We start from the raw sequence: 12,686 nt of genomic DNA on the forward strand, positions 1-12,686 counted from the left end.
AACATGGGAATGTGAACCGCACAGGAACACGCCTGTCGTCTAAATTGTCAACCAAATACCAAACCAAATGATTTCACCATGGAAAATAACTGTCCACAGGCAAACCACTGACCTGTTTTTCAAGGGCTGGCTCTTCAGCTCGTAATACGTTTTGGGTTCCTCCTGAAACTCTTCTTCCACCTCGAAGTCGGGAACTATCCCCGATTCCGACTGCATACTTGCAGATGTCAACTTCTTCTTTTTTCTTTTCTTTTCTCTTTGGAAACGTAAGACAAAGACAAAAGTGAAAAAAAAGAAATGGAGACAGAAGACAAACCCGTATGTGTTACCACAGTTTGCTGTTAACAGTACCAGCCGCTGTCAACGCAAACCGCCTCGCTTGGCGAGCCGGAGCGCTAACTCCGCATCACGTCGTTCTGTAGTCCCCCAACGCGGCGACGCGCGCTTCGCCAACGGTCTGCGGAGGAGACTGAAACTACAACTACCACAACTCCCGAGAACTGTCAATGTCAGCAGGTTTTCATTGGCTAAAAAAATCCGACAGGATTTTATTTCTCTTGTCTCTTGACACTGTGCTCATAACTTGACCAAGTTTTTTTTAAATTTACACTGTAGGCCCATATAGCGAACCAAAGCCTGCCATGGACATGTGTATCACCTTTTTACATCTTTTTATTTGTACAACACTTTAACTAAAGTGCATGGCATTGCACTGCACTACATGTTAATCTAGTACAAAATATGCTGTACAAAATAAAAAGTGCTTGATTGCTTGTTTGATTGAAAGTGCATTGCATTTTGATCTGCAAAATATGTTGTGTAAAATAAAAAAGTTGTTTGATTGGTTGACTGGTTTATTGATTGATTGGCAAATTCTCCATCAATGACAAACATTTTCGACCATGCAAGCGTTCAGGAGTTTGAGAAAGCACGACATGCACAAGTAAGCCAGGTTTTCATAGCAGATGCCCCAAAGGTCAAGTGTCAAATCCACTGTATATAATACAGAATATGCGAGGCTGCCATTGAAAGCTAGCCGCAGACACCGTACAGCTTGTGCACTATATAGCCAAGCCTTTGCAACAAGGGGGAAGCTCTGTTCGAAAAACTGCACCTCTGTGTAAAGGACAGCAGAGGCAAAGGTCCTCCACCCAAAACTAAACTATGCAATCAGCCACAAACTCATGTTTCAACAGCATACACATTTACATTTAGGCCTACATTTACTTATTTGGCAGACATTTTTATCCAGGTCAGAAATTACAAAATCATTTTGAATGCTACCAACTGACATCATAGAGCGCTACATAGTTGTCATATCATAGTAGTACTATATGAAGTAGTAGTAGTGCATTTTCTAAATAGTAATATCCTAGTAAGTAGTAGCAATAGCAGTAGCACATTTGTTACATGGTAATCATATCCTGGTGATGGTAGTAGTCATAGTACATTTGCTAAATAGTGGTAATATCAGAGTAGTGCTATATGAAGTAATAGTAGTAATAGTACAACATAGTAAGTCATATTGTACAATAGGAAGTTGTTGTAGTCTTATATTTGTCACCACATCATAGCAAAGAGTGTATGTCAAGTACATTTAGTGTAAGTGGGCCTTAAATCATCAAGAAGTGGTGAAAGGAAGAATGAAAATACAATGCAGATTTATATTGTCACATATCAGTAGAACAGACAAATGCTTGCCATAATAGACACCTATAATAATACTAATGATAGTGCTCAAGTAAGGGCACAATAGTAATAGCTGATGCCTGTAGTAGTACAATATATTAATGATAGAACAATATATTAGATATAAAAATGTGACCTCATTACACAAAACTAACAGTTGTGGGATTCGTGGTGTCACGTAGTTACTGCAACACTAAACCTAAAACCTCCTCCATGCAAAAGCAAATCCAAAATGACTGTGCCAGCAGCTATGAAGTGGTTGGTCTTCTCCCATCCTGCTTTCTGTTTCTTGACTGTATGACAGATCCTTTATCACCACTGGGAGGCAATGTGTAGCTGAGGAAATGAGCTCTTACCAGTCCATGGATGGAAGCTGTTTTGACAAAAAGGGAAGGGCAAGTTCAATATTTGCATCCACTTCATCCTGCTGAACAAGTCCAAGTGTGTGTTAACCATGTAAATGAAATGTTTGCATGGTAAACATGTTGCATGGTAAACTTGTTCCCTTCTCTATTGGAAAACATAGTCAAGGCAGTGAAAAACATACATCAACAGAAGAGGTTTCAGAAGAGGTTTCAGGAGCAAAATTACAATCCCTGAAATTTGCAATTCCCAAGAATGGGTCAACAAACTCTCACATGACAGATTGTGCAGCTTACCAAAATAAAGGGGGGGGGGCTACTTTTTGCAAAATCACTCCCCAGAATCCAAAATAAAACTTCTGTGACATTGTCACATAGCAATGCACATTGCAGCATGAACGCTATCATTTCACCCCCTACTGTAAAATTACTGATTTCTCAACACACACAAGTTATTATCTAAATCAACTGTCTTTAACTAAATGGGTGCATCACTAAATGTCCTCATGATACACTGTGCCAGTATGGCTGCAGGGCTGCATTCCTAATGAGGCTAATCCGGTGCTGTTGTTTGTGCGAGCCTTTCTCTTTGTGGAGGAGAAACATTTGGACAGATGGTTTGAGGGGTACCTAATGAGATACTTATTCATGTCTAATGACTAAAACCAAAAGGCCCGACTCTCCCGACAAGCAAGGATTTACTGCAGACTGCGAGAATGTCCAGCAGAACACAGTTCCCCTAGTTTTGTTTCTGTCAAATTTCTAAAAAAAAATCATTTTGATCTTCATGTTGTTTACTTCCATTATAAGCTACCTTGCTCTTCATATCTGAAATTAATTGAACGAAACAATTTGTTTTAGGGAGGGGGGGATAAGTCTGAATAACATGGGTGCAAATGTTTTTGGAGTCCCATCACACCTGGAACCTGGAACCAGAGGCGTATATAAGGAATATAACAGGTGAAATGTATGACATAATACGTGACAGTTATCTGGTTCAGCAGCATCTTGTATGTTTGGCACAGGATGTAAAATACTGTCTGTCCCAACTTGTTCTGCACTTTAAAGTTCCATAGGCCAGATTCATTGCTGATTCAAACAATTTTTCTTTTTCTTTTCTACTAGTATGGTAAAATGATAGTGCTGCTGATTTTACGGTTAAGGTTGGAGTTTGATTCCATATGTTCATATTTTACCATATAAATACAAGTTTTTACCATAGAAAGAAACACTGTTATGCCATATAATTAACATGAAAATGCTGTTGGTTATATGTATATATGTACCACAAGAAACGAAGTAGCGGCTCTGCACAGTGACTTTATCATATTGTACTATGTAGTATCTCTATGACACTACAGACACATGTGTTCTCTTCTGGATCAACATCACACACACACACACACACACACACACACACACACACACACACACACACACACACACACACAGTCTGCAGATCCAGAAACGACATAACATAACATAACACACTGGTGCACACATTCTCCATATGATTGACTAAAATTATAATTTTACAATTTACTTATTTTGACCACAGATACCACGTTTCCGGGTCAGGTTATATAACTTATTTATGTCATATAATGAAGGCTCTTTGAGCTGTCGTAACCAAACTTGAAGCGTCTGCAACTCTTCTTGTTGTCAGTACGTATCTATCCCAGCATCACACACACACACACACACACACACACACACACACACACACACACACACACACACACACACACATATGCATGCACACCAAAATACACTGTATAGCCTCTGCAGCAAGCAAACCTTACTGTTCACCCTTAAGGCATGCTGTTCAATGCCATGTAGACCTGAAAACACTGCATGTGGATGCATGTTGTCCAGATGAGAAGATTGAGTTATTACTCGTCTTACTCCACCCCCCCCCCCAAAAGGAGGAAAGAAGGGGGGGGGGGGAGCATTATAGTCACATTAACTTTGGCTGTTTATGGCAGTCATTGTAAAATAAATAAATAAATAAATAAATAACTTGGTAGGAGGGGAACAGGTGAATGTGTTGAACCCTGGGCAGATATGTATTTACAGAGCCACGGGGTATCATCGCATCTTGGCTCTCGTTACACCGGTGCATCTAAATTGCGTCTAATGCCCATCCATTTGTACATCATGTATTATTCCCCCCTCATTTATTCGTCGTCAATGCGAGACAACCCCCGGCAGCTGCTGGATGAGGAGGGTGGGGTGAGATTGGAGTGAGGGGAAGGGTGGGGGGGGGTAGAGGGTGTGTGTGTGTGTGTGTGTGGGGGGGGGGGGGGTGTCCTCCGTTCACATTCACAGCCGCCGGCTGAAGGCGTGGTGAGGGCGGAGGATGAACACAGGCGAAGCGTGCAGCGCCGGGCCGGAGAATGAACGCTGCCGAGGCGCCGTGTGAGCTGTGCGGGGACTGACTGGGTGTCCGGTATGCGGTCTCACCGACAACCCGGTGACATATAAGCGGCTGCAGTACAGTAAAAAGGAACAGAGAATAAAGGTAAGGATCGCGATTAATACCAGCGAAGAGAACCAAATGAAACTGAGTCGCGCGTCCCATCCGAACAATATATTATGTAGCCATATTATATTATATATTATATATATATATATATATATATATATATATATATATATATATGCTCATACTGTCGCTACAGTGGGTTGGCTTCTTCTAGTTATCGGCTGATGTTTCGCGTAAGAAAGACGAGAAATGTCATTTCATTGACCGCATATGTGCCGTATGGCCGGACAGCTAAGGGGCTCGGGCTGAAGCCACCCATTGACAGTAGGTAGCCTACAGTAGCAGCACATTCATTGTTCTCTATCTGACCAGGGACAACTGTCCTTTTCACACACAGCCTCATCATTGTAGATTATACAGCATTGTTTTTAATTTAGAAAAAAAGAAGCAAATTGACATTGCTGTGTGTGTTCACTGAAAATCCTAGCTGTGTAATTTTACAGTGTGACAGAAACAGTATAGCCTATAGGTGGATACTGTGTGTAGCTTATTGTCTACATATCACCTCCATCTGACTCCAGCAGGTGCTGTGACCATTACATAATCTGTACATAGATGCATTGATCCTTTGGAGATTAGATTTTGGAAATGTGATGGCTACTGATGACGCTGAATGAATTGTACTTTTAATCACTTTTTATTTCTAATTTAGCCACTTTTGTTTTGTGTAAAATTTTGCTAATGAGTGACCAATACCAAGCAGCTTTCAGCCTTTATCTGCAAACAAACTGTGTTTTTTTATTCAATGGTGCTTCAAAGGACATTACATTATTTCAATGCTTCAATAATATATATATATATATATATATATATATATATACACAGTGCATCCGGAAAGTATTCACACCCCTCCACTTTCCCCACATTTTGTTATGTTACAGCCTTATTCCAAAATGGATTAAATTCCTTTTTTTTCTCATCAGTCTACACACAATACCCCATAATGACGAAGTGAAAAAGATTTTGTAGAAATATTTGCAAATTTATTAAAAATAAAAAACTGAAATATTGCATGTACATAAGTATTCACACCCTTTGCTATGACACTCAAAATTGAGCTCAGGTTCATCCTGTTTCCACTGATCATCCTTGAGATGTTTCTACATCTGGATTGGAGTCCACCTCTAGTAAATTCAACTGATTGGACATGATTTGGAAGGACACACAGCTGTCTATATAAGGTCCCACTGTTGACAGTGCATGTCAGAGCAGAAACCAAGCCATGAAGTCAAAGGAATTGTCTGTGGACCTCCGAGACAGGATTGTATCGAGGCACAGATCTGGGGAAGGGTATAAAAAATTTCTACAGCTTTGAAGGTCCCGAAGAGCACAGTGGTCTCCATCATTTGTAAATGGAAGAAGTTTGGATCCACCAGGACTCTTCCTAGAGCTGGCCGCCCAGCCAAACCGAGCAATCGGGGAGAAGGGCCTTGGTCAGGGAGGTGACCAAGAACCTGATGGTCACTCTGACAGAGCTCCAGTGTTCCTCTGTGGAGATGGGAGAACCTTCCAGAAGGACAACCATCTCTGCAGCACTCCACCAATCAGGCATTTATGGTAGAGGGGCCAGACGGAAGCCTCTGCTCAGTAAAAGGCACATGACAGCCTGCTTGGAGTTTGCCAGAAAGCACCTAAAGGACTCTCAGACCATGAGAAACAAGATTCTCTGGTCTGATGAAACCAAGATTGAACTCATTGGCCTGAATGCCAAACGTCACATCTGGAAGAAACCAGGCACCTCTCATCACCTTGCTAATACCATCCCTACAGTGAAGCATGGTGGTGGCAGCATCATGCTGTCGGGATGTTTTTCAGCAGCAGGAACTGGGAGACTAGTCAGGATTGAGGGAAAGATGAACGGAGCAAAGTACAGAGATCCCGGATGAAAACCTGCTCCAGAGCGCTCAGGACCTCAGACTGGGGCAAAGGTTTACCTTTCAACATGACAACGACCCTAAGCACACAGCCAAGACAACAAAGGAGTAGCTTCGGGACAAGTCTGTGAATGTCCTTGAGTGGCCCAGCCAGAGCCCAGACTTGAACCCCTTTGAACATCTCTGGAAAGACCTGAAAATAGCTGTGTAGCGACGCTCCCAATCTAACCTTACAGAGCTCGAGAGGATCTGCAAAGAAGAATGGGAGAAATACCACAAATATAGGTGTGCCAAGCTTGTAGCTTAATACCCAAGAAGACTTGAGGCTGTAATCGCTGCCAAGGGTGCCTCAACCAAGTACTGAGTAAAGGGTGTGACTACTTATGTACATGCAACTTTTTATTTTTTTATTTTTAATATATTTGCAAAAATTTCTACAAAACATTTTTCACTTTGTCATTATGGGGTATTGTATGTAGATTGATGAGAAAAAAAGGGAATTTAATCCATTTTGGAATAAGGCTGTAACATAACAAAATGTGGGGAAAGTGGAGGGGTGTGAATACTTTCCAGATGCACTGTTTTTATATATATATATCTATATACACTACCGTTCAAAAGTTTGGGATCACCCAAACAATTTTGTGTTTTCCATGAAAAGTCACACTTATTCACCACCATATGTTGTGAAATGAATAGAAAATAGAGTCAAGACATTGACAAGGTTAGAAATAATGATTTGTATTTGAAATAAGATTTTTTTTACATCAAACTTTGCTTTCGTCAAAGAATCCTCCATTTGCAGCAATTACAGCATTGCAGACCTTTGGCATTCTAGCTGTTAATTTGTTGAGGTAATCTGGAGAAATTGCACCCCACGCTTCCAGAAGCAGCTCCCACAAGTTGGATTGGTTGGATGGGCACTTCTTTGAGCAGATTGAGTTTCTGGAGCATCACATTTGTGGGGTCAATTAAACGCTCAAAATGGCCAGAAAAAGAGAACTTTCATCTGAAACTCGACAGTCTATTCTTGTTCTTAGAAATGAAGGCTATTCCATGCGAGAAATTGCTAAGAAATTGAAGATTTCCTACACCGGTGTGTACTACTCCCTTCAGAGGACAGCACAAACAGGCTCTAACCAGAGTAGAAAAAGAAGTGGGAGGCCGCGTTGCACAACTGAGCAAGAAGATAAGTACATTAGAGTCTCTAGTTTGAGAAACAGACGCCTCACAGGTCCCCAACTGGCATCTTCATTAAATAGTACCTGTTAGAGCCTGTTTGTGCTGTCCTCTGAAGGGAGTAGTACACACCGGTGTAGGAAATCTTCAATTTCTTAGCAATTTCTCGCATGGAATAGCCTTCATTTCTAAGAACAAGAATAGACTGTCGAGTTTCAGATGAAAGTTCTCTTTTTCTGGCCATTTTGAGCGTTTAATTGACCCCACAAATGTGATGCTCCAGAAACTCAATCTGCTCAAAGAAGTGCCCATCCAACCAATCCAACTTGTGGGAGCTGCTTCTGGAAGCGTGGGGTGCAATTTCTCCAGATTACCTCAACAAATTAACAGCTAGAATGCCAAAGGTCTGCAATGCTGTAATTAATGCAAATGGAGGATTCTTTGACGAAAGCAAAGTTTGATGTAAAAAAAATCTTATTTCAAATACAAATCATTATTTCTAACCTTGTCAATGTCTTGACTCTATTTTCTATTCATTTCACAACATATGGTGGTGAATAAGTGTGACTTTTCATGGAAAACACGAAATTGTTTGGGTGATCCCAAACTTTTGAACGGTAGTGTATATTTATATATATATATATACACACACACACACACACACACACACACACACCATATATATTAGCTTTGATTATGTCTGCACACCGTGCAATAGAAACTTATTTTGACATTTTCAGAGCCTCTTTTGTTTTATTTTCAAAGCCGGCAGAGAAATACAGAGATGTTTTCGAAGCACTGGGTATTTTACATGCACGAGTTGGTTATATGATAGTTTTTGTCCTGCAGCCTTGACACGTTGCTGCCCTCCCTAGTCATTGGACAGGATGTCCTGCTGCAAACAGTCTGTAGTTAATGTCATTTAGCAAAGTGACACACTATTGTCTTGTTTCTGCACAGAGGAGGGGGGTGGCTGCATGCATGTTTTGGTCTCTTCGATATGTAAGATAGACATGTGTCACCAAAACGTGACACACAGCCCACATTGTCATGGATTTTTCCCCCACCTTCCTACATGAGTAAGAGATGCTCCCTCACCTGTTTACTGCTGCTGAGCAATACCTCAGCACTCCTTGTAGGAACCATAGTATCCCGAGAGTCTGAGAAACACACGTGATGAAAGAAAAAAAAAACCCTCCATTTTTAGATAAGCAAGGCGTCCTATATTCCTACACTTCCTGTAGAGGATATAACTCTTCAGCTTCATAGCAGAGCATTAAGGTTAGCATGAAACGGTCTCTCGTAGATACCAGAGTTGGTGATAGTGATGTGTATGTTTCATGGGCAGCGTACGGACCTGATAACAGATAGCAGTAATGGACCGGTGGAGCTTGCTCTAAGCATATTATCTTGAGAGCGAGGTCACTGAATAGTAATTCGTTCCAATACATAAACATCAGTCGTCAGTTTTTCATGTGATTTTTGCAGGGCCTTACAGACAGACTGATTTCTGCGTCCAGGTAAAACCATGCGCTGCTATTTCATAACATCCTTGGATTCACACGCTTGTCCCAGCGGCTCTCGGTGTCAGCGCAGCAGCTCATGATATTCCCCTTATGCTGCTAACACTACCCAAAAAGTGTTGCCGACCCCCGCCCCCAATATAACAATAATAACAACAATACATTTTATTTGTGGGTGCTTTTCAGAGCACTCAAGGACCAAGGACACCTTACAGAACACAGTTAAAAACAAGCAGCACTGTATCAGGTGCTGCTTGTTTGGTTTGGAGACAGTGGCACTGACGAAAAGACAGGGGGTGGAGCTGGAGGTGGCAGAGTTGAAGATGCTAAGATTTTCATTGGGCATGACAAAGAAGGACAGGATTAGGAACGAGTGTATTAGAGGGACGGCTCAGGTTGGACGGTTTGGAGACAAAGCAAGAGAGACAAGATTGAGATGGCTTGGACATGTGTGGAGGAGAGATGCTGGGTATATTGGGAGAAGGATGCTGAATATTTAGCTGCCAGGGAAGAGGAAAAGAGGAAGGCCAAAGAGGACGTTTATGGATATGCTGAGGGGGGACCGACAGGTGGCTGGTGTGACAGCGGAGGATGCAGAGAACAGGAAGAGGTGGAAACGGATGATCCACTGTGGCGACCCCTAACGGGAGCAGTCAAACATGGTAGTAGTTAGTAGTAGTAGTAGTAGTAGTAGTAGTAGTAGTAGTAGTAGTAGTAAGAGGCATTGAGGCACGTCTGAGATTTGAAACTTGTCAGAAATCTGTACTCGTAATGTGCAGACAGTCTCAGATGGGGTATGAGCAGTTTGACAGCCTGGCTGCAGTCTTTACTAATGTGGAGCCATGATTGGAACGTGAGCTGCCAAAACTCCCTATAGATATTATAATGACAAGGCCCCGCCGGTTCAGTACCTGTCTGTTTGAGTAAGGATCAGATAAAATCATGTGTGTCTGCATACACATCAGCACAAAATAAGTTCAGAGCTCTGCTCGACTCCATATTTGGTTCAGCTGAAGCTTTAATTATGTTCTGAGTTCGTCTGTTTTTTCCCATGAGGGTAGTCAAGTCTACTCATCTGCTGCTAGTCCTTTCTTTTTTTATTCTCAATGGGAGAAATTAGAATGAAAATGAGACAAAGTTGACAGCGAACAACTGAAATCAAGACAAAATTAATACGTCTATTTCAAGGAATGAACCTTGTAGTGGTATCTAACGCTTTGTTTTACGCATCGTTAAAGTAAATTTAGCCCTGAGATCTTAAATGGTAGCTTTAATAGCACCTAGCTTAGCAATGCAGCTAAAGATACAAATGTCTCCTGTTGTATTTTGCAGGTCATTTTTCAAGATTTATCAACACAATATAGGCCTTTTTAAGACACTTTATTTTATTTTTTGATTTTTTTCCCCAATTTTCTCCCCAGTTGTACCCGGCCAATTACCCCACTCTTCCGAGCCATCCTGGTCACTGCTCCACCCCCTCTGCCGATCTGGGGAGGGCTGCAGACTACCACATGCCTCCTCCGATACATGTGGAGTCACCAGCTGCTTCTTTTCACCTGACAGTGAGGAGTTTTGCCAGGGGGATGTAGCCCTGGGATGATCACACTATTCCCCCCAGTTCCCCCTCCTCCCTGAACAGGCGCCCCGACCAACCAGAGGAGTGCAGGACACATACCCACATCCAGCTTTCCACCCGCAGACACGACCAATTGTGTCTGTAGGGACGCCTGACCAAGCCAGAGGTAACGTGATGATTTGAACCGGAGATTCCTGTGTTGATGGCAACGGAATAGACCGCTACGCTACCCGGACACCCTTTTAGACACTTTTTAACAGTCGGGTGTCCTTCACCACAGCCAGAATTTGCTGATTAACTATTCAAATACTCATACGTGTAATTAGTTTAATTAGTGTCAAAATACAACAAGACTACTTTTAATGATAATTATATTCTTACTCCTACTATTTGCATTGCGCCAACCTAGCAGCTGACATTTCCATTAGATCTATTATAATTGCAACTGTTAAAGAACAACTACCTTCAGCGAGGCCGTAATTATATGTCATTGGACAGCCGCTTCCAGGTTTACACGTTTCTTGCTCTCAAACAGCCGTCTTTTCCAGTGTGCTGTTAATAGAGCCATGCCACATAACAACATCATTCACATAAATTCCATCCATCCCCAAGTCATAGTCTGCCATTTCTGTATGAAAGCAGATATTACAAAACCCAAATTACATCTCACTTTGTTCTGACGTTTCTAATATCCTGAACCACATCGTGGCCGTGAATGCCCCAGATATCAGATACAGCCCAGCAGGAGTGGCTTTCTTGGCTCGATGAATTGATGGTTACCATTTGACCGCCGACCAAATTAGTCATACTGAGAAATCAGATGAGGGAGAATGTATTCTGCCCAGTAACCCACACTTCCTAGTATGTTAACCCAAAGTACTCTCAGTAGTTTTACCTTTAAGCTGGCATATACCAACAAGCTCCCATATGCCTTTAGACTCCTCGGCCCATAAAGCTTTGTACTGTCATTAGAACCAGGGAATATATCAATATAACATCGATATCGTGAAATGATTCTAGATATTGTTTGGGATTGTGGTTCTGGTAATATGGTGATATAATTTAAATGTCATGCCCTGGTCTTAAAGGCTGCATTACAGTAAAATGAGACAATTTTCTGAAGTTATTCGACTGTCTTAGCTGACTGAACTGAACAATGGATGTTTCTACCTGCTTGGGCATCATATCCACATTACTAATGATCATTTGTCAACATTTCCTTTTGTGTCGGGTAGCATAGCAGTCTATATAGTATATCATAGTGGGGCGGCACGGTGACGCAGTGGTTAGCGCTGTTGCCTCACAACAAGAAGGTCCTAGGTTTGAATCCCGGGGTTGTCCAACCTTGGGCTCATCCCAGGTCATCCCCTGTGTGGCGTTTGCATGTTCTCCCCATGTCTGCAGTGGGTTTCTCCGGGTGATCCGGTTTTCCCCACCATCAAAAAGACACGCGTGTTAAGGTTAATACTCCTGTCTGTGCCCTTGACCGAGGCATGGCAAGATGAACTGGAGTTGGTCCCCGGGGGCTGCATGGCGGCTGCCTACTGCTCCTAGCTACACAGCTATGATGGGTTAAATGAAGAGAGGAATTTCCCTATGGGGATCATTAAAGTATATAAAAATCAAAATAAAAAAAAATTCCACTGCCTACTAACACGGGGATCGCCAGTTCGAATCCCTGTGTTACCTCCGGCTTGGTCAGGCATCCCTACAGAAACAATTAGCCGTGTCTGCAGGTGGGAAGCTAGATGTGGGTATGTGTCCTGGTCACTGCACTAGTGCCTCCTCTGGTTGGTCAGGGCACCTGTTCAGAAGGGAGGGAGCACTGGGGGGAATGCCGTGATCCTCTCAGGGCTACGTCCCCCTGGCGAAACGCCTCACTGTCAGGTGAAAAGAAGCGACTAGCGACTCCACATGTATCGGAGGAGGCATGTGGTA

General features: G+C 42.3%; 1 protein-coding gene across 1 annotated transcript in view; it reads right to left on the reverse strand.

The window, feature by feature from the left end:
- mitfb (melanocyte inducing transcription factor b) overlaps positions 1-334 on the reverse strand; it is a 42,598-nt gene extending 42,264 nt beyond the window's left edge. The window contains exon 1 of the mRNA XM_056275117.1: positions 113-334. Within this exon, the coding sequence (XP_056131092.1) occupies positions 113-216 (104 nt within the window). The 5' untranslated portion in view covers positions 217-334. The remainder of the gene's footprint in view (positions 1-112) is intronic.
- Positions 335-12,686: the final 12,352 nt, after the last annotated feature.

This window comes from Lampris incognitus, chromosome 2, assembly GCF_029633865.1.
Source record: "Lampris incognitus isolate fLamInc1 chromosome 2, fLamInc1.hap2, whole genome shotgun sequence".
NCBI lineage: Eukaryota > Metazoa > Chordata > Actinopteri > Lampriformes > Lampridae > Lampris > Lampris incognitus.